Below are 23,118 nucleotides of genomic sequence, written 5' to 3' on the forward strand. Positions count from 1 at the left end.
TGAGAGAAGCCAGAGTGCCTCAGGTAAGCAACCACAGAAGGAACATGCTCCTTATTATCTCTTTATAATTTTATATACCTCATATTCTAGATAAAATTTCCCAGTGGTTTATAAAACAGTGGAACATAAAATCAATAAAGACTATAATTAAATTAAGCAAGCCACCCAGAATTCTTTTTAAGATAGGTGGCTATATACATGTTTTAAATAAACAAAGTAGCCATCCACCAGCACCCCATCCAAATGGTGACAACTGCAATTACCCATTAAAGTTCTGTGGAACAAAACTGTTTCCACAGCCTTCCCTCAGGTGGATGTCAACTGAACCTTTGGGAGAAAGTTATTCCAAAGCAAAGGACTGCAACAGAGAAGCAATGCTTCTAGGCCACCATGAATGGAAGGGGCCTTAAGCATTCCTTACCAATATAAATATATAGGATGGTTCAGTTCTCCTTGAAGGAGGTGTGTGAGATAACTGGAAGTCATGCCATCCAGAGCTTTGAAAACTAAAATTAGTATCTTGAATTATAGCTGGAAACCTACTTGAGGTCAATGCAGCATCCATAAAACTGGTGGTATATATGGCCATAATGGCTCTCAGTCATCAGCATACAGGCCAGTGCAGTTTGCACAACTACAGTTTCTGTAGTAGTCTAGTTTCAAGGTGCTAAGTGCATGAGATACCATGACTAAGGGCTCCTGATCCAGGTAGGGTCACAACTAGTGCACCAGCTGAAGTTGGGCAAAGACTCCCAATCACAATCTCTATCTGCAAATCCAACAGTAATTGTGCATCTAGGAGAAACTCCAAGTTGTGAAACTGCTCCTTCAGGGAAGAGCAACCCTGTTCATAGTAAGAACAAGAGCTGGTAGAGAGCTAGATGACTTTTCAACAAACAGGAGATCTGAGTTTCAAGAGTTCCAATTTGTTTCTTCCCACCCAGACTCCCTCAACCTCCAGCCAATGGGTCAACACATCCACTGCATCTCTAGTATGGTGTGGGTTGGAGATGTAAAGTATTGATGATATTGATGGTAATATACCCTGAAAATATAGATGATCTCTCCTGATAATTTCATGTAGATAACAAAAAGTAGGAGAAAAAGAGCTAATCCCTACATTACCTCACAAGTGGGCTAGGACCAGGTTGACTTCACTCTCCACACTGGAAGGAACAGAACCACCACAGAACAGTGTCCCCCACTCCCAACCCTTGCAGATGGTCTAGAACAGTGTTTCTTAAACTTTTTTTCTCTCAGGACCCCTTTCCACTTTTAAAAATTATGGAGGACCCCAAAAGAGCTTTTGTTTGTATGGGTTATATCTATCTATATTTACCATATTAAAAATTAAAATGGACACATTCATTGCTGCTAATGCTTCTCGTGATTGTGTGATGGGATTTTAGTGTTGTATTATTTTTCACATAGGCTGGCAAATATTTTTGATTTTGCAGACCCCTGAGAAGGTTTTGGGGGACCCCCAGGGGTCCTAGGACGACACTTTAAGAAACAATGGTCTAGAAGGACACCATAATCAGTGGTGCTCAATGTTACCAAGAGGTCTAAAGGGAGAAAGAGGGATATACTTTTCTTATCCACATCCCAATAAAAGTCATCCACTAGAGCAACTAATACAGTTTACAGTAATCTCAGTCCCACTGAATCCTGGGAAGGCAACTTCAGGAAAGGGTGCATTATGACATCATTCAAAGCATCTGGTAGAACTACATCTACCAAAGGAATGCTGACTACCTCCCAGATTCAACCCTCCCCACCTCCTCTGGCTGCCTGAAGGAGCCAGGTGGGGCACGTGTCAAACCCACAAGTGGTGATGTTCATAACCAGAACACTTTATCTACTTCTCCTGAGTCAACAAGCCAAAACAAATCTCAGATAACATTATCAGGCATCAGCTTGGTCACCTCATCAGACCCTTCCCTTGCAGCAAATCTGTATATCATTACTGAGATGTGCAAATAACCGTCAGTGGTCAGCAGCTGCATCTTTATTTTTATTTATTTTATTTATCACATTTATATAGCCGCCCATCTCACACAAAGTGACTCTGGGCAGCGCACAACAATTAAACAGACTTTTTAGCTTGGTTCTTTCTGCTTATATTCCCCCAACACTCAGGTGTTGCTTTTGTTCCTTCATTTTCCAGAGCTGCTTAGTAAACCAAAGTGATCCCCATAATTGGTGAACAGAGAGATCCCACTCTAGGGCAATCAGATGGAACACTCTGGTTGCCTCCAAAATTCAGAACTTGTCAAAGAGTTCAATAGAACTACCTATTACACTGTATTCATTATTATGATGTCCAAATGTAGCCAATAATTTTCTTACTCTATTACAGATTGTAGTGCAAAACTAGAATCCCAAATTCCATTAAAAAACTGGAAAACTTTACAAATGAATAAACATGCTTAGGTTTGCATTGTAACAGCACAGAAACATTATTCAATGTATGCTGGAAAATTTTAAGATAAATAGCCTGAGCTACAGATCATGCTGATGACAGAAGAAAATAGTTTAAATTTGTGCATGCTGCAGGATCAGATTGGATTAATTTCCACAACACTGCACTGATGACTGAGATGCCTACCTTAACAATCTAAGACAAATGCAAGAGCATCTTATTATATACATTTGTATATATGCTAGAATAACCAGTAAATCAAACAAAAACCAATATGGGGTTAAAGAAAATAGTAATATATTTATAATATATTTATACCCTTCATTAAAACAAAACAAAACAAAACAAAACAAAAAAACCACACTAAGAAACCTACTGTCCAGGAGATTTGAGGGCAAGTAACTGATAAGATTGCTTTGATAGATAGAAGATAAGGAGTTGTGAGGCTGAGGTTCAACTTTATGGACTAAAAATAAAAGATTTACTCTAGCTTCCCCCTAACTGATACTCTCCAGATATACTGGAATTCAAATGCCATAATTCCCAATTAATTCTCAGCTTGCTAAGTTATCAACTTATAAAAAGGTCCTAGACACACCTTTTAAAACAGGCCTCGAGTTGTTGTTTGTACTTAATTGTTTTAGTATCTCTGGTTTTAAATTTAATGTGTTACTGTAATATGTATTGGAATAATATAATTTCCAATTACTTTGGCATTATGGGAGTTCAAATTCAACACACCTGGAGGGCATCTGTTTTGGGAAAGGCATTAACAATCACAGATGGAGGCTACAAGCAGATCTTCTTGGGTTGCAGTTCCTGCACAAGGAGGACACACATTCACTGAAAAGAGGGAGAAGGATGGACTGACGTACAGGAGCGGCCCCCAGATCTCACACCTTTCCTAATGGCCTCTTGGCTTGCATGGATTCTTAGGGGGAAAGAGGTCTCTACAGAACTTTGGAAAGTCACCTGGGTGCAGAAGCTGCACTCACAAAGGACTGTATCAACCTTTTGGGAATGAAGCGCAGCATCAAAAAAATTGTTTTCTAGCTGTCCTTTATCATTTTATCCTTAGAGACAACCACAGCTCCAGCTTCCTGCTCTTGTTTTCAATCTGCACTTTAACTGTTTTAGCTTCCATTTTGAAATACACTTTCCTACCACCTGCTGCATCCAGGCACCAAAGTCAACAAAGGAAAACAAAAGCAATTGAAAACCTGAAGGGAGCAAAATCACTGCCACAACCAAATAATACATGCTTCCATTAAGTCTCACAAACTCCAGCACAGAAGAGTCCTACAACAGCTCTGTAGCTACAATGGAAATAAAAACGTTATGCATGCCTCTGATTGAAACACCAATTCTGGTTAGGTTATCCATAACACTATATGAACTAGTTCTGATTTTCTTATTCCACAAAAGCTCGGTTTGCCCAAGCTTAAGAGAAGCACATAAAATGCCTCTGTAAAGAAACTGTAGAAGAGTTAATAGCATATTTGCACCACAGTTATATGTCAGTTGGTATTTTCAAACAGAAAATAAAATTAAGGGGAAAGGATTAATAAATGAAGTTCAGTGCGTTTCTTAAACAAAATAATAATTATATGCCATAAAAACCAAAAAGAAAAAAACAACAAAACTTTAATAGGACTACTTCTATAAATTGTAAACCAACACATTTTAAAACAAATATAAATTATTACATTCTGCTACTGGGCATAAGCAGCTACTTCATACACTCCTAGAGTGATCCCCATTCCACCCCACCCCAGGTGATGTTGGTAATATTAATTGATTTTAATGGTTCCTTGAAGACTCAGTGATTATTTATTCTGATGGCCATTTACAATAGGTGTCTGAAAAAAAATGTTTTGTCTTCTTTCTGCTATAACTCAGTATATAAAATTCAGCTCCTATTGATTTGTCATTATTAGTTTTGTGTTAAGAGTCTTTTAAAAGGGTGGGCAATTGCTCCCAGTTATATACACAGTGGAGGCCTCATCCAGAGTATCCTGGAAGATTTGAAATATAATCAATATTTTTCATTCAAAGCAGTAAAACAAAACAGCCCTGGGGGTGGCTGGCACCCTGATGACATTCCCCGAGCCTAATAATTTTTATTTACCATTAATTAACTTGGAAGACACTTACTATTTGTTTAGGATAAATTGTTAAACTGTTTTATTGTATTTTTTAATTAATATTTCTTTTCTGTAAACTGCCCAGAGTCATTTTTTAAGGAGATGGGCGGTGACAAATTTGATAAACGAATAAATAAATAAATAAATCAGTTAAAATAAAAGCCCTTTTTAAAAAATATTTTGGGTTTCCTCAAACATAAATTTACTGGATTCTGTCTTCAACAGAAAAATCAGTGGAGGAAAAATGATATATGGACACAAGATATAGTGAAAACATAACTGTGTCTCAAATGAACGTTCAACACTGGGCCCTTCAAATGAAAACATGTTGGCTTACGTTGTAACGTATTTGAATTGGCATATTAAAGTTGATTTCCTATTTGGTGCTATTACACATTACTACATAATTGAGAGAATCAATGTAATCAAGAGAATCATGTAATGATTCTATGTAACTGAGAATGTAATGATTCTATGTGATCGAGAGAATCAAATGAGATCTTGGTTTAAATCCACTCTCAGCCATGACAACCCATTCAATGATTTTGGGTCAGTTATCTTCTTTCAGCCCAGCCTATCCATAAGGGTTATTGTTGCAAAAACTGGAGGAAGTAGTTGTCACCTTCAGCTCCCTGAGAAAAGCCAGGATATAACTTAGAAATACATAATAAATATATAACAATTAATGCCAATTAATTCTTTCTTCATAATTCTGTTTTCTTACTATATACGTTTTTCATGAGAAGTATTTCTTTTTTTTATCAGAAACTCAGTCATTGTACTGGGTTTTGTAATCACAGTTGAGTATTATATATAAAACCTGACTATGGCTTGTTCAACAAATCATGTTTAAAAGGTGTCTGGATTTCCTGAAATAATCCATAAAGCAGTGTTCCTCAATCTTGGGAACTTTAAGATGTGTGGACTTCAACTCCCAGAATTCCCCAGCCAGCCATGCTGGGTGGGGAATTCTGGGAGTTGAAGTCCACACATCTTAAAGTTCCCAAGGTTGAGGAACACTGCCATAAGGCACAATGATTACACAATAAAAAGCTTGTCTGGGAAGCTGGCCCTTAGGAAGCTGGCTAAGATATTTTAGGATCATATGAATCTTCCTATAGCAGCGTCCTAGAGAAACTAACACTGTTTTTAAATTTCGAACTATACACGCTCTGCTCAAATTTGAAACAAAAACTCTCGTGAAAATGCCAATGCAAGAAATCACACCTACTGGTAAAGCTACCAGATCTGGAGGGCAAAACTCCAAATGACTATTAAAGGGCAGCAAAGAGATACGGAATAGTGTAAGTCTTTCCCACCATCTTCTGGTTGTCCAGAGTGTTCCAGCTCAGATCTGTAACCCTAGTTAAGAAATGGCATTTGCACCGTGTTCATCCCTCACCTTTCCAAGTCTCCTCTCCCATGCATACTCAGAACTGCAACGTTTAAGGGGGCAACAGCCTTACCCTAGATCATTTTATACATTTATTCACACATTGCTAGCCTGTTTCTCTAAGATGCAACACAGATTAACTACAAGGTATAATAATGTATCCTTTATTATAAAATGTTATAAAACTAAACACATTTACAGTACAAGGATGTAAGCGCCAAAAGCACAGTAAAGAACTTGACAGAGTAAGCTGTACTGAAGCATTATATTTCTATTTTTTTTCCCTCTAAAGTATAAACTTACAATTTAACTTTAACTCTTGATTAGCGAACGGGTGTTCTTTTACTTACCTCCCCCCCCGCCCCATGTTTAGGTAAAAAATAAAACGCTTAAAACTAAAACCATGTCCACCCTCTCTTCCACTCGGATGATGACAACAAGCAGCACAGATCTTTTGACTCGTTTAAAATAAGCCCTATCACCCTACGCGCAGTTAATTGGGGGGGGGGGGAGGAATCGGTGCCGAAGCCTCCATCCCGAAGGCGGCCTCTCCCTACCTATAGCCGTAGGCGGTGAAACCCTGGCTTTCGCGCAGCAAGGCCCGATAGAGCCGCAGCACCTGAGCCCGCCTGGACGCTGCCATGTTGTAAACAAGCTGCCGGGCTTCCCGGCAAGCCCCCTGCGCCTTTGCTGCCTCGATTGGAGCCTGATTCCGGAAGCGGCTCGGGGGAGAGCGGAGCTCCGACTCGGTTGGCGAGGGGGGTGCCGCGTGGGGGAGGTAAGGCAAGGCGGCCTGCCGCTCCGGCAGCGCGGCTGGTCCTTCTCCACACGCCTCAGGCGGAGGGCGGCCAGCTTTTGCGCCCGTCCCGCGAGACGGATCCGGCCAGAGAAAGGGAAGGTGAGTCCGCGGAGGGGGAGGGCGCATGTGCTGGGCCGGGGAAGTGGGCTCCTCGTTCCTGAACCGGGGAGGAAAAAGTGGATTTTTCCACCAATCGTCCTCACTACATTTACTAACTCGTCTTTTTAAAAACCTAGTAGGCCTCCTTCTGCCCAGCACATGCATTTCGGTCCAAAGCTTGCAAAGCGCCCGATTTGGAACATTTCCTTCCTAACTAATTGTGATACTAGAACATGCTGCATGGATCACAGTGAGAGCTGGTACTACGGTCTTCTCAGTACATGCTTAAGATTGCTCAGAGGTGTGGTCTGTTGCCGTACCTATTCCGGGGTCAGGGCCCTCCCCCACTTGCCAACTTTGGCTCCCGCTTCTCTTTTGGACGGGTGTGCAAGCCTTTAATGATGTAACTAGCGATTATCAGAAAGTGGGGCGCTTTCCACCCTGCTGTGAACGTATGTAGTTATAGTACAGAAGCCAACACTGCACGTGTTCGACGTGACTTGTGAATGAATCAGGATTTACAATATATGCATAATGAATACCCATCAATCTGGCTTCTGCATTTATTGATTTATTCCTTCTGCGGGTTATGCTGATTAGATATATGGAATACAGCTATTAAATGGATTCCTGCTCCTCCACTCATGCACTCATTCTAATAAACTAGTACCATCCAGTTCCCATCATGGTAACCAATGTGGACAATAGCTAAAGATTGTAGGAAGTTGGTTCAGAATATCTTGAAGGAAGCAGGTAATCTACCTCTATGTTATAACGTGAAAAATCTTTATATGTAATCTCTTTTTGTGTATTCGCTATCCATTTGCACCCTGTTGTTCTACTGAAGCTGTCAAGATGAAGCAAATCTTATACAGTAATTTTCTCTGATTTGTGGGTTTTTTTTTTTTAGGCTAAAGGGATCTATAATATTTATATACTATTAGCCATGTAAAGCTAAATTAAAATAAATTCTACAGAGTGAAACGTATAAAAAGCTATACAAGTAGTCCTCGGGTAACGACTGTCTTGTTCAGTGACCATTTGAACTTACAACAGTGCTGAAAGAGTAGATTTATGACTGGTCCTCAAACTTATGGCTATCACAGCACCCCTTGTCACATTTACGCTGGTCACAGCATCTTGCAGTCACATGATTACCTAGCAAACTCAGTGGGGAAGCCAGCAGTAAGTCGCAAGTCATGGTCACATGAGGTTGTGCTTCACAACAGCAGTGGAACTGACATCGTAAGTCGGGTGTGGTTAGGTGATGCTTCGCTTAATGACTGCATCGCTTAGCAGTGGAGTTACCAGTCCCAATTGCAGTTGGTAAGTGAGGACTACCTGTATTCATACAACATACTTATCCATGATTATCTTTAGTCAAGTCAACTTTCTCTGTATGAAGAACATAATGAGTTTTTCAGTGTGGTTTATGGCACACCAAACTGTTAACTAGTCGGTTAGACTTCTTTGTGAGTGGCTCTGCAAGCAGAGACAGCACAGCAATGGAATTGCCAGCCAGGAGACAGTTCTGGCTGACAGAAATTTCTCCACAGGAAGGAGAAATTGGGGGATTACCCACTTGTGCTCTGGAAGAGCTGCTCCTCACAAGAAGGCTGCAGAAGTTTAGTTTTTTGTGGTTGATCATGGGTTGAGCGGCTTGGGAGCCAAGGATTTACAATGTGCCCTAAATTGCTGTGCAGCCTTTATGGACAATTGCAGTGAAGTTGATTTCTAGGAGGAGAATGTTCCACAGAATGGGTGCCAGAACAGAAAATCCTACTTTCTAATTACATACTGAAATGCACATTAATAATAATCATAATTTATTAGATTTATAAGGCTGCCAAATAGGAGATGGTGACGTCCAGAGTTAAAGCCTCATTAAGAATAAATATACAAAATCAGATTCAAAGCATTTGGTAAGAAATAGAGATAAGCCAAGTTTTTAGTTTTCTGAAGGATGGTGTGGTTGGGACCAGGCAATTCTTTAGCAGGATAGTTTTCCAGGGGCTGGAGCAGGGGCAGAAAAGGCACAACTCCAGGGCCCCACGAGATGACAGTATTTAGATCATTAGTTCTCAACGGGGGCGGTACCGCCCCCCGGGGGGCGGTGGGAGGATGCTGAGGGGTGGTGAACTTGTTTTGGGCGTTAAGGGGGCGGTGGGCATGTTTTGGGCAGTAGAGGGCCGATGAGCATGTTTTGGCATTCGAACTTAATTTTAAAACTCCCCCCAAAATTTATTAAATCGATTATCCGGTTTACACCATTTGTACCAGCAATAAAACGAACTTACGCGACGGCTGCCCTCACGCACTTCTAAGAATGGTGAGACGAATTTGTATTCTAGGTAGGCTGACCTTGAAGAACTCGACACTACGATTCTTCTCCGATCCCAACCAGCACAGCGCATGCGTCAGCTGTCTTCCCGCACGATTAATCGCAGTGCGTGCATTGAGCGTCCTTTCAATATGAATGTTTGATTTGACCCATGTTTCTTGAGTTGCTTTTCGTTCGCTTCATTTCTGTTTTTTCCCCTCAGTTTCGATTTACTTTCATTGTTTATTTGGCCGGTCGGCTAGGTAAGTGCGCTTATTAGTTCTTTATCGTGGTCGTGAATTATTAATTTTGAGAAAGAGCATTTAAGCATTTTTTTTGCATTAGTCATTTTAATTTTAATTAAAGGAATGCAATTACCTTCCAGGGCAAAAGTATCGAGTTAAATCGAACAAATTTGGTGTGTAAGTCTACTGAAAAAAATTACTTAAAATTTTTGCCTTTTATAATTCAGTAATTCCTCCCCCCTCCCCATACCTTAAATTACAGGTTTTTCACAAAGGGGGGTGTTGAAAAATTTTCCATTCCTTAGGGGGGCGGCAGCTTCAAAAAGGTTGAGAATCACTGATTTAGATAATTGGAGCCAGAGCATAGCCACCTTGCCTGATCATATAAGGCAGACAGAAACAATTGGAGAAAGGAAGCCCCATAAATAGTCAGGCTCTCAACTGGCTTTAGAGATGACAATCAACATTTGAGCTGTACCCAGAAGCCAGCTGATACACAGTGCAGCCCACGGAGCAAAGGTGTCACATGGATGTGCTAAGGTGTACCCAAACTGATTTTGCAGCTGCATTTGGACCAACTGTAGCCTCTAAGTGGTCTTCAAGGGCAGCCCCATGTAGAACTCATTGCAGTAATCCACAAGAGAACTATATTAATATAGGCATGAGTCAATATAAGAAGGTAGTATTCTTCCATTTCATCTTGCAGTTCTGAACAAAAATGATAATTTCATTGAAGGAATTGAATCTGATGGTTTTTATTTCAGTAATGAAAAGTAACAGAAGCATTATACGCATACATTTCTTTTGACCCCATCTCTTTTTAAAGATGTTTATAGCAATTAACATTTAAAAGTGCTTCAGCCAAAGATCCTCCCCTTACTAAGTTACATTAAATTCTGTGCATTCTTTATTAACTTCAGTGAGATATTTGAGAACCAGTGTAGTGTGGTTCTTCAGGTGTTGGACTGGCACCAACAAGACCCAAATTCCTCAGCCAAGGAAGCTCTCTGGATACTTTGGCTCAGTCACCTTAGCCCAAGGTGGGGGTAGTCGGAGGAAATTGGAGGGAGTGCTATGCATGCTACCTTGAGTTCCTGAAGGAATAGCAGGGTAGAAATCTAAGAAACATTTATATTCTCACCTAGAATTGTGTTCAATAAAGGTAGCTCAAATATAGATGTCTACTTTATATTATTGTGGCTTACCCTGTTCTGGAATTTTTTCAGTATTGATATGCCATAGAAATCATGTTTTCTTTATTTTTTTGTGCATGTACCACTGATATACATTACTTGATATGTTTATTTATCAATTGGGACTGTATGCTATACCTACACCTTATACTAAATCAAATATAGGAGCTATTGGAGTATAAGTATTCCGGTAGGTTGTATGGATGGGGCTAGAGCCACTTTTTATTATATATGTATAATGTACTTATTTTATAACTATTTTATTATTGGGGAGTGTTGGCTGCATGTTTGCACTCTTGGCATAAAGCTAAAGTAGGGTGGTTTGTTTTTATATGTTGTATTTTGTAATGTTTTCATGATACTCTTTTTAGATAAAATTCCAATGGAAAACCTACATTTCCTTTTTGAACTAGAAGCGGGAGCACCCAGGTTCAAATCCACATTTGACCATGGATGCTCATGGGGTAGCTTTGCGCCTGTCACTGGGTGTGTTCATATGACACCGTGAACCAGAAACTAGCCAACCATATCTTAGTGTAGTATGAATCCAGTCTGTGGGGTTTGTTTTATTGTTTTTATTGTGGTGCAAGCCTAGTAACTTCTATCAATTGAGTGAACCATGGGAAAGTGGACTATGATTAAGTATGGTATGAACACAGCCACTATCTCTTAGTCCAGCTAACCTTACAGGGTTGCTGTTGACAGCATGAAATTGGGGGGATTGGGGTACTAAGTACATGACCCTGAGTTCCTGGAGAAAAGGAAGAATATCTATGTAATGAATACATACATTTTAAAAGATCCCTGAGTGGTTGAATCTTGGGTTGCTGACTCCTAGTATGTAGATAAAAACCTGCTGTTGACAGTGTCATGAAAAATCAGAAGAATACAACACAACACTGAGAAGAAATAATCAACTGCTTATTCAATGATTGTTGGGTACCAACTTTACAAGAAAGGAATCCCAAACGATGGAAAAGCAAAGATTTTTTATAGAAGTTGAGGGCTGTAGGGTGGGAAATCCTAGGGATCTGATAGGCTGGCAACTTTCGGGGAAGCTGGGCAGGTCCTTGTCCCTGTACATGATTTTTTTTTTTTTTTTTAAGGCAAGGTGGCCCTTTTAGGAGGGCAGCAGAGCTGGGGAAGCCCATCATTAAGGAGATGGAATGTTGAGCTAATCAGGGGTGTGTCCCTGATTGAGGATGGGAGGCTGGGGTTTCTCTGTTGCAATTCCCTTATTAGGGCCTTGGGGTGTGCTGTGAGCTGGTGAGGAGGCTTCTGTTCTTTGCAGGGGGAGTATCTGGGGCAGGGAGAGTCAGTTTGGGTCTGACAGAATTTGGCAAAGCATGGAGCTGGGTTTGACCCAGGTCACATGTGAAAGACAGGGAGAAAGGGAGCACGGCCTCCATTTTGTTGATTACATCTATTTTCTCCACCCAGACAGTTTATTTATTTATTTATATATCAATTTTTTCACCACCCATCTCATTAGAAAACGACTCTGGGCAGTTTACAGGAAAGTAAATATTAAAATACAATGTAACAATTAGTCCTATATAAATAGTAAGTATCTTCCAAGGTAATTGATAGTAGCTAAAAATTAGGCTCGGGGAACATCATCAGGGCGCCAGCCACCCCCAGGGTTGTTTAAAACTCTTCTTGCCCCACACAAGCTGGCAGAACCAGGTCTTCGGTTCTTTCCAGAAAGCCGGGAGGGTCGGGGCCTGCTGCACTTCTGAGGGGAGAATATTCCAGGGGGCGGGGGCAAGGGTTCCTCCAAGATTCCTCCAATAGAGTCTTGTTTGGTCCATTAATACATTATGGAGATGTGCAATGCAATCTGATGCAAATTTATCCGGAGGTTTATTTCTTCTCCTGTTGTTCTACTTTTTCTTCTGTTTTATTTGGGCAGAGGCAGTGGAAGACTGTTGTGAAAAAAACAGGGTGGATCCTGCTGCTAGCGCCTACCGCTGCCGATAACATGAGAAAGAGGAAGCTCCCTAGCATTACTGCCACTATTCTCTGAAAGAAGATCTTTCTTACCAGTCCCATAAAGTCTCTTTTCAAGTTAGCTGCTGCAAGGAAAAGAGCCCAAAATGTACCCTTTTAATTGCAGATAGCAAGTTAACAAAGATGGGATAAGAATGGGAAAGAAAATTAAAAAATAGCACTATATAAGAGTCAAATAATTTGGTATACATTTGATTGGTTGTTATTATAATCACTGCAGATAGAATAGAAAAAAATAAGAGTTTGGAAAGATGGCAGTCTACCTTTATTTCCAATTGTGGCCACAGATGTTTTTTTCCTGTTTTAATTCTTTAGTCTCTGAATACCACTTAGAACTACTTTGGCAATTGAGATATCTAGTAATTTGATTAAATTAAAAAGACATAAAGTACAGGGCAGATTTCTCTTTCTGATTCCAGAATTGTCGACCTTCCTCAGAGACACATTTTTTTCTGTCTGAAGTGTATTCTGCACTGTGGCTTATATTCTTACATGCTCAGTAACTGCCACAGGCTTCTTAGTACAGTTGTTTTCCTCCCAGGAATAGTAATGTAGATTTTAAAAATATCCTTTTTCACAAATGCTTCACCAAAGAGTCCTTTGCAGTGGCTTCTCAGGACTGTGATCAAGCTCTTCCCAAATTACACTACTTCCCTTTGGCCTTCTGATACAAACAAAGACTTCAGCATCTTTTCCATTAAAGGTTGTTGCTGCTGCTGCTGCTGCTTTCTTGCAACCATTCTACTGGCCCTGGAGAGAAAGTATACTATATATAGGAAACAGATGAGAGATGACCAGAGTCCAACCATTTTGTAAAAAACCAAACCTAACTGGATGTCAGCCCTACAAGGTAGACCAGACCGTGAAACAGATGCCATGTAAGCCTAAAACTATTTTTGTTACAATAGCTATAGTAACAGACCCTTGCAAGTCTATATATGTTTCCTCTCCTCCCTCTTTTATCTTCTTGAGAATTAGGGGGATGTTTTTGTAAATTTCTGTGTTCATATAGGCTTAAGCCATGCTTATCTGTTCATTGCCTTGGTAATGGATCTTCCCTTTCTCCATCAAGGCTATTCGTTGCACTCTCTACATTGGGAGACCAGTCTCCACATAATTTTAAGCTTTTGGGGATATTTTCCTATTTGCTGAAAACAACAGGTTTTAAAAACTTAGAGTGTGTACATAAAGGCCAGCATAAAATATTTCAGCTAGTACTTGTTGCCCCTTGCATAACTCTTTTTCTCTCACTTGGTTGACACTTGAACTAGACATTGTATCCTTACTTCTACTGAGCTTTAGAGAAAAAATCCTGACATGATATAAACAATAATTCTGTAAATGCTGAAGATCTGAAACTGTTAGAGCGAGAATAGAGATGAGAAGGAGACAGACAGAAAAGACAATACATGGAGGTGGAAGGCCTTGGAATAGTGGTGCTAAATGAAACAATGAACAGAAGGAATTGAGCCCAGTGAAAGGTACACATTTCAAGCAGAAAAGCCAAGGGGGTATGAGCTGTAAGAAAAAATAAATAAAAATGAAGATTGGGCAGTCAGCTAAGAGTAGAAAGGGACAAAGAAGCCAGTTCTAACACATTTAAAATACACGCTTCTGTACAAATAGCTATACAAACATCAAACATTCTTGGACCTTCTCACTGATGGTATATTACAGGTAGTCCTTATTTAGCAACCACAATTGTGACCAGTAACTCAGTCATTAAGTGAAACAGCCATTAAGTGAAGCTGCGATTGTGCTTAAGATCTTCCTTCAGCTTTCCTTTGCTTTACAGACTTGCAAAGGTCGTAAATGTGAGGATTGGTCATAAAGTTACTTTTCATCACCATCATAACTGCAAGCCATCACTAAACAAGGCAGTTGCTAAACAAGGACTACCTGTATAGTCTGGGTGCAATTATAATCTCTCATTCTGGTTACTCAGTACAGTTGTGGAGCATATGAAAGAACAATTGAGTCCTTGAGCCTCTGTTGCCTCTGGGTGCAGAGTTAGCTTCTGTGGATGCCCTGTTCTATATGACAGGAATCTGACAGGGCCGCCTCCTTGTCTTTTATGAAGTTTCATAATAATTGAGCAATGTGGAGAGGTTGTAAAGACAGCTATCTGGGATGCTTAATAATAGTCTGAAGATGTAATAGCAGACTAACCAGTTTGAACATAATACCTGCGGAGATCATGTAGATGGAAGCAACTGTTGCATTCTCTAGGGTATATCTGTAATATTGTCATGTGCTGCTTTTTATTTTGTGTTAAATTACTTTCAGTTTTATGACATAGCATTCAGCTCTTAAGGGAGAGAGTGTAAACACCCAGTGATACTCAGTTATTCACTGTGATATTTTCCAAGGAGGGGGGTTAAGCAAACACAGACTTACATGATTTCATATTTTTTCCATTGTGCGTGTGTTTTTTCCAACTTTTAATATCCATTTTATGGTAGCCAGAGCAACTCAGGAGCAGCTGGAATTCCTCACAAGGATTAAGGATGCAAGGGTATGCCATTGTTGAAATAGTTGAAACTGTGATTGATTCTGTAGTTCTTAGCTTGGCTCTGCTGGTTAGAACAGAACCATGGCAAGGTAGAGATCTTTTTCTCCTGGTGAAACCACCAAAGGTTATTGTGAGAAGCTTTTTTGTAAGGAGGGCTCAGCAAGTGTAACAAGTTGAGATGGGGCAGTGCCAAGTGAAGTACCCCATATACTTGATTCCATACTACTTGAGCTGACTTCCAGTTTTCTGCAGTTCCATTCTCCATACATGTGGTGCCTGCAGCTTTGGGATTGGCTAGAAGGATTGAGAAAATGGATTGCAAAGAGAGTGCAGTGAAACTGATTTATTTCTCTGGTCCTTTGCAACTATAACTGCTTGTCACTGATATTACATAGGATTATCATTAAAACCGTTGGAGTAAAAGAGGCAGTTTGCAGTTGGATTAAATGGGGCATTTAGACTGCTAACCTTTGCAAAGTACAGTGAAAGGTCTGCACTGGTTGCTGGATGGTTACCAGGCACAAGGTACTGATGTTAACCTTTGAAACTCAAAATGGCTTAGAGTGTGCCAATGGAGGACAGCCTTGCCTGTTAAGAAGTTAGCCCACCATTAAAAAATGGGGGACAGGACTTTGTGAAGGCAACTCTGCTGTCTGGAGCATACAGTATTCAGACCCAAAGTGGCAATGGTGTTTTGGCACCTTTGCTCTACCTTTCAGCTATTTCTTAACACCTGCTTAACTCAAATGTGTATTTTCCTGCGCAGCCTCTTAATGACCCCAGGAAAAACTGTACCTCCTTTAAGGAGCTGCTGACAGGTAATGCGAGGATGCCCATGCATTATCCGAAGCATCTTTGCACACTTCAGATCTAAATCCAGCACACCTCTACAGAAAACATTCCGCATTGTGGAACACACTTTCTTGAGAGTTGTGCGTGCCTCTCATTAGAAAATATGTACAGGTACATCTCTTATACCATACTTTTAACTGTTTATTAAAATAACCTTTCTTATATTTCTTTTTAGTTCTATTAGTTGCCTTGAGTTCTCATTTAATTAGAAAGGCAGGATCTAAATTAAATGAGCAACTTTAATCTGAATGACATAAACTGTGTGAAGTTTTCTTTGCCTAAAACTGAGTAGATGTAGTATATTAATTGTAACTTACAGTTTGCTTGTTCTTGTCCTTCCCCTTGCATCGATGATATTATGAAATAAATTGCAACATTTGATAATACAAAAATGATTTTTGTAAACATATGTTGGGCTAAGATTCCTTTCCCCTCTCCCCAATAAAAGCCTTCATTGACTTGGAAATAAATACATGAATGAAATTAAAAAGGAAAGAGTATGTGAATTGGCTATTAACTTTTAAGGGGCATGTTTTGTGGAGTGATATTTGTAACACTGAGATTTTAAAATGAGATGGGTTTTCTTCAAAATAAAAAATGACTGAAACTAGCTATCTCTGCTGGTCAATAAATCATCTCTTCATAATGCCAACCCGGAATATTTCAATTTCTCTCTCATTAATTTATCTCTTGGTGGTGTTTTGACATGGCTCTGTTGAAATAGGATGGATACAACAGATTTAAATATCAATGAGGCTGTGGTTTGATCTGTATTTCTCACAGATCTCTTCTACCACGTACCCTTGTCAATTTTCTGCTTTCAGCAGCGTTGTTGGAATTATGTCTTAATTATTTCAACTAGTTATGCAGATGGTTTTTCTGTGGGGAAATAGGCCCTGCAAACACTACATGAATATTGCTACCAATTGGCCTGTAGCATTTGCCCCTAGAAGTGATTTTCTCAGTGGGCTTAACTATGGTGTCAACCCTATATAGTATGATTATACATACAACATGTAATGACAGTAATGGAACACAAATTGTGGGCAACTTAGATGCTTATGGAGGTAAAAATAATGTAATCTGTGCCTTAAGTAGATCCAGCATTTTTTCCCTTGTGGATGTCATTTTCTTCATATTTGCAAAGGCATATTGCCATGAGATTAAAATTAATTACATTACTCATTTAAGTGAGCAGTGAACATTGGGGGGGGGGCTTCAGCGATAACTGAAAAATGGTGGACTCACTAAATTAACGTGAAGTTCACATGAATATACCAAAATGTGCCTACCATACATTTTAATTGGAAATGAATCTTGTTTACTGGATTTCCGATTGTGACCAATTAGAATGAATCTTTGCTTTCCTATTGTTGGGTATAGATTGCTGCATGTTCTATCGTTCACTATGTATAGTTCTCTGGATCATGACCAATGCCTTTGTTTGACATGAATATTTTCGGTAAAAAATTAAAATAATAAAATATATAAATATCATCTATACATAATTATGAGGAAGTAAACCCAATTAATACAATATCAGGAATAAAAGCTAGCATTCAATCTGCAGTATTTTCTATTTTCCACAAAGGGGAGCTATAAGAAGTAAAAATGAATTGCAGCAGTATTGATGTGAACAGAAAATAGCTGATTTCTAAGCACGTCAACTGATTTTGTATATATGCAATGAAAAATAAAGGTTAGATGAATTATTTTATTCTAAACCTATGTGTGCCATTGTGCAAAGCTCAGCAAGCTATACTGTAACTAGTCTGTAGCACTACACTGTTTCAGATATGCTTGTCCACTAAGAGTTTTCCCAAAGGGACGTGTCTTCCTTTTTAAAACAAGTCTTTGCTTCTCTTTGGACAATTAGTTAAAGGAAGAATAAAGTGAGCAACAGAACAACTTTTAAAATCTGGTTTAGATAAAATAAGAAATGGGGTAGATTTGATTCAAGTAATGATTTAAAACACTAATTGGGAAGACTCAGGATATATTATCGGTTTGAATAAAAATGCATTCTTGTTGTTTGATATAATCTGAGTACATATGCTTCAGTGCTTGGAGAAAGGCATACATTTCAATTTAAATGGTGCATAGTATGTAAAATAAATATTTAGTTATATTTTTCAGATTAATTTTCACTAAAAAATTGGATGATCTTAGTACCTCAAAGCATATACTTATAAACTCCTAAGAGTTTAATCAGTTTCAGTTCACTTAATTATTGTGAATGTTTATAGAATATTTCTGCCATGATGCTCTTGAACAATTATCAGCTTTCTAATTGTACTAATAACTTTGCTCTGGTTAGTTTTTTTCAACAAAAATAAAAATATTATTATTAAAGTTGCGCATACATTTTAATTCATTTTATTTTTAAATAGTGTTTTATAAACATAAACAATAGACAATGTCAGTCAACAAAAATGACTGTATCAGTGATAAACTAATCAATGTCTTTATTTGGAATCTGGAAAAGGAGGACAGCTTTTTTGCTTTATTACTTCCCAGACTGCTTCTCTATTTTGAATGAATTTAACCAAAGAAGAGAAAACACTCTTTCTATACTAGCGGTAGAATTGACTGTTGCTACTTCAGCGACCTCTAAATCCAAATGTTTAAGTGACTTTCTTTCTAAACATTACCCTTTGCCCTGACAATTATTATTTAGTTGGTATTATGGAAGAATGATTGTGGGATGTTCACGCCAGAGCCCAATCCTATTCTTCAGCCGTTAAGGATTGACCCCAGTTCTAGCTCTGAGAATAATTGGCAAGAAAATGAACCAGAGACAATAGTTGTTCCATTTGCTTTTTTAGAGCCTGTAATTTAACTCTGTCATTGCCTATTTCTCTTTCCAAGGTTACAGTCAATTCCTTCCGAAGTTAGCAACATGAAAAGTAAAATATTAATTTAACTGCACTTTGTTCAAGGCAAAAGAAATACGCTTTGGGATAGTTATTAAATGTTCAGTTTTTCTATTTTGCCCTGTAGTGAGATCTTTGGCTCTTCCACTTATTTCTTCATGATTTGTTCATAAATTGCATCAAAATAGGCCAGTTCTTGATTCAGCTCTCCAGTTAGTCAATTAATGTGTTCCGTGGAAAACTTACTTTGCTTCCCAATCTCTTTCTTTCTTCAAACCAGCTGTTTTAAAGTGCCTGCTGCAAAAATTGTTTGCAGTATCAGTTATATTAGCCTTGTTTCTGTATTCCTCAAATCCTCATGCCTGAGAAATGTATTCTGCACTTTGTGTTTCATTTTCCCTCTATATATTTATGCAGTATTTATGTTTATATTGGTAACTTTGAGTCAGTGTTGACTCCTGGCCTTAACTATTACACCAAACTGGCTCTATCAATCAATCAATTAATCAATCAATCAATCTATCTATCTAGATTTGTGCTCTATGTTCAGGTCTGCTCCATCACCTCAAATTCTATATATATATACATGTTTGTCTTTGCAGTTTTAGAGAGGGGTTAGATCCCTGGCCTATTTATCTCTCATGTCCATTAAAAGAAGCCACACACAAGAAAGATGTTTATCTGCTCCAATAGGTATTCAGTTTCCTTCTGGTAAATATACAGCTGTGAGCCTTTTTCATGGTCTTTGCTCCAAAGATGGGTTGGAAATTTCTGCTTCTAATTTTTCAAACACCAGAGCTCTTCTTTACAACTGGGGAGCTATAAATTGTTTCGACTATAGTTAGTAATCAAACCAGGAACAGAGATCACATTTTGATCCAAATTTATTGCAGGAATGTATTGATCAGTCTGTTTCCAATAAGTGTCTGTTTCACATATTGAGAGTTAATTCTGACAAGATCATAAACAGCCTGAAACAAGACAAGTCCATTACCACAGCAGGGGAAACCATTCTTCCCACCCAAAAGAGATACTTGAAGTCTGTTCCATCATGTTTCAAAAAGTTTCAAGAAGATCAACCTGATTTCAGTATAATTAAGGCTTGGGATCTTTTCATAACCACTTCATTAGTTTTTCCTCACTATATTTGAGAATTACATCCTGGAAACCCTATACCTGCTTTTGGCTCTATGCAAGTCCAATTCAGTCCAGGTCAGCCATAGGTCAATAAGCAAAGTTTACAGAAAGCAAAATGCAAAATAATGAGAACGTGAGTTAATGCAGAACATTCACGATGCTAAATGAGTTGATCTCTCTTACCAGCAATTGTCATGGCCTTCAAGTAGTTGACCCACAATATTAAACCTGCCATAGTAAAAAAAAAAAAAAAGTCTGGTCAGCATGAGCTGATAATAAAAATGTGACCTTTTCTTCGCTTGATTCTAGAGCAAGGGGTTTCAACATTTTTTTCAGGTCACAGAATCTGCTAGTTAAACAAACCAACCTGGAGCCCCTGATTGAGTGGGGTTTAAAATCTATTTTGTTAGCCTGTTCTATTCATTTCTTAAAGTAAAAGGTACAGAATTGTTAAGATGCTTTTTCATAAAATAGGACTTTTGTACATAGTTTACTATTAAATAGATTTTTTTTGTATGGATTCAGTATGTACTTGTAAATGAAAAACTGCATCACATAATTTGAAAAAGTGCTCACACTAAAGGATACCTGCATTCCTATCCATGCATTATTAGTTCAGGAAACAGCTTAACTTGATTAAGAATTGCTGAGCCTTCCTTGTCTGCTTTTGTTTTACCTCAGACATACTAAGGAACTGGCTTATTTTCTCTTCCAAATACAATAGTTTAAAGAGGAGGGGAGGAAAGAGCATGAGTCTGTGACTCATCACAGTTTCACATTATGTATGAATTGGGCCTTCCTTTCAGCTATTCCAAAAAATTATGTCTGCTTTTGTCTGCTTTATGTCTGCTTTTCCTTATACAGTCGTTTATCATGTAGGATAATAAACAATTATTTATCTGATGAATATTTTGTTTTCTAAATGCAAGGTGTGGTGGGAACATTTTTTCCTTAATGTTTCTTTAGGATAGAAAAGTAGTTTCAAGTGTTTCCTTTTCCTTCTGTTAAAAGTCCTATATAATCTGAGTAGTGAGATTTTTGCTTTTGGTTTTGCTATTTTACTGTAATGGTCTTTTGTAGAATTGCCATAATAATAATAATAATAATGATGATGATAGGAGGAGGAGGAGGAAGAGGAGGAAGAAAGGGAAGGAAGGAAGGAAGGAAGGAGGGAAGGGAAGGGAAGGGAAGGGAAGGGAAGGGAAGGGAAGGGAAGGGAAGGGAAGGGAAGGGAAGGGAAGGGAAGGGAAGAGAAAATCACCAAAAAACAAAAAAACCCCTGCAAATAGAAGTAAAACGACTATGGAAAAAGAAAGCAAAGATAGTACCAATAGTTATAGGCGCCTTAGGGACAATCCTAAAATGTCTGGAGCACCACTTGAACACCATCAGCATTGACAAAATCACCATCAGTCAGTTGCAAAAGGCAGCTTTACTTACAGCTTACATCCTGCGATGCTACCTTTAACACCATCAGACAACAACATCTGCCTGTCTCAGGTCCTTGGGAAGGACTCGATAGGTGCATAAAGATGCCATATCCAGTCTAAACATCTGGCTGACTGTATGACCAACCATAACAACAACAACATACTGCCTGACTCCCAGTGACTCTTTGTTGTTGTGCCACAATTGTTAAGCCACTAATACTTTAGGCATTTTCTTAACTGCATTGCTACATGCAAAAATTCATTATTTTCCATTAAACTATATATTTCTGGCTATCTTTGGACAGAAATTTGGCATATTTCAGGACACAGGGTTTGAGTGACTGAAGAGGTGATATATCTGGAGCAGAAAATTATTTTTGTTTTTGAACAAGTTAATTTTTAAAATATTCTCTTAACCCCCTCTTTTTTTTTTTTTTTTACTATGGCAACATAAAACACAGACTTGCAAGAATGTCTTGTAATCTGTTGGCCAATGCATATAATAAGCTTGGTGTCTGTTGTACACGCGTACTGTCCAACGCTAGTGTTGTTTTAAAGCCTTTGAGCTGTGTGTACATGCATTGTGTGTTATTGTTTGTTCTGGCAAGAGATTTATTGTTTCCTGTGAAAGCATTCTTCAATATGTGTTAAACTGACAGAAAAATAACTCCTGCCCTACCATTTAAAAAGCCTCTTTCCAGTCCTTCCTGTCCCCTGCTAGAAGGCATGGAAGCTGAGTCTGTATTTGATTTTAAAGGGGAAGCAGCCGCAGCCCCAGTGGAAGTAGATTCCACTGCAGCTGCCGATCTCTTCCTGTCTAACCATATCAAGCCAACCCACTTCCCAACAGCCGTGGGCGTGCAACCAGTTGCATTACTAGTCCACATGGGGCCAGCACTGCCATAGTATAAAAAGACGTGGAAACATTTCCTTTCCATCTTGAAAGGCTATTTGCAATTTTCTTTTCTGTCCGTCTGATTGCTGCAGTCATTTGATCTTAGCTATCTTATTTTTTCTCTCTGTTGCCAAATCTGTTATGAAGAAGCTTGCATCTTAAGGTATTAATTTTATTCTGAAATACGACACAGAGTGTGGTTCTCTTAAACTCTGAAAGAAAAGAAAAAAGTGTTCGTTTTTTTTCATTTATGTTTATCTTGAATGACATCTTGAGTGACTATAAAGAGACTGAATTCATTTTTAAAAGATATGTTATTTAAAAACGTATTTTAAATGAGTATGCTTTATCCAATTCATTACAGCTTATCTCACTTCCCCTCACTTCCCTTGGTCTGTTACAAAACTCAGTGTGGTGAAAATTATTAAAAAACCTGGAAGTGCATTGGTGTAGTAAAAGTAACAGGATGCATTCAATATACAGGGCAAGGATCTTGGCCTCCGTGACAAATGCCATTAGTAATTTCCACCTTCCCTCCTCGTGTATTGCACTACTGTATGTATATAAATATTCATGGATAAAATCTACCTCCAAAATGTGGTGGCTAAGAGTTGACAACCACCTGATGACACATAATCAAATATATGCTCACTAAATGATCACATTTTGTTTTGCCTTTTATGCGGGGTGAACAAGATAAGCCTTCCTAGACAATGTGACATTGCTATGTCATCTGGAAAGACTTTTACATATTAATACACATCATGTGAACTAACATTGCCACTATGTTTGTT

At 38.7% G+C, this 23,118-nt stretch overlaps 2 protein-coding genes across 13 annotated transcripts in view; one reads left to right on the forward strand and one right to left on the reverse strand.

The window, feature by feature from the left end:
• The window catches only part of LYRM4 (LYR motif containing 4), a 61,990-nt gene extending 55,340 nt beyond the window's left edge, over positions 1-6,650 (reverse strand). For all 7 annotated transcript variants that reach the window (XR_003085779.2, XR_015794112.1, XR_015794113.1 and 4 more), the window contains exon 1: positions 6,517-6,650. Coding sequence is in view for 4 of the 7 variants with exons in the window: in XM_007437952.3 (XP_007438014.1) it covers positions 6,517-6,602 (86 nt within the window). In the remaining 3 variants the exon portion in view is untranslated. The remainder of the gene's footprint in view (positions 1-6,516) is intronic.
• A 73-nt stretch (positions 6,651-6,723) lies between these two features.
• FARS2 (phenylalanyl-tRNA synthetase 2, mitochondrial) overlaps positions 6,724-23,118 on the forward strand; it is a 238,406-nt gene continuing 222,011 nt past the window's right edge. For 3 of the 6 annotated variants that reach the window (XR_015794111.1, XM_088131034.1, XM_088131038.1), the window contains exon 1: positions 6,724-6,857. The gene's annotated coding sequence lies outside the window, so the exon portion shown is untranslated. Of the gene's footprint in view, positions 6,858-9,237; positions 9,441-13,357; positions 13,504-23,118 lie in introns of those variants that run through there. The other 3 variants (XM_088131039.1, XM_088131037.1, XM_088131035.1) reach the window with 3 other exon arrangements.

Source organism: Python bivittatus, unplaced genomic scaffold (genome assembly GCF_059951505.1).
Source record: "Python bivittatus isolate LINGU-HERP-01145 unplaced genomic scaffold, Pbiv_v1 ctg000840_np1212, whole genome shotgun sequence".
Taxonomy (NCBI): domain Eukaryota; kingdom Metazoa; phylum Chordata; class Lepidosauria; order Squamata; family Pythonidae; genus Python; species Python bivittatus.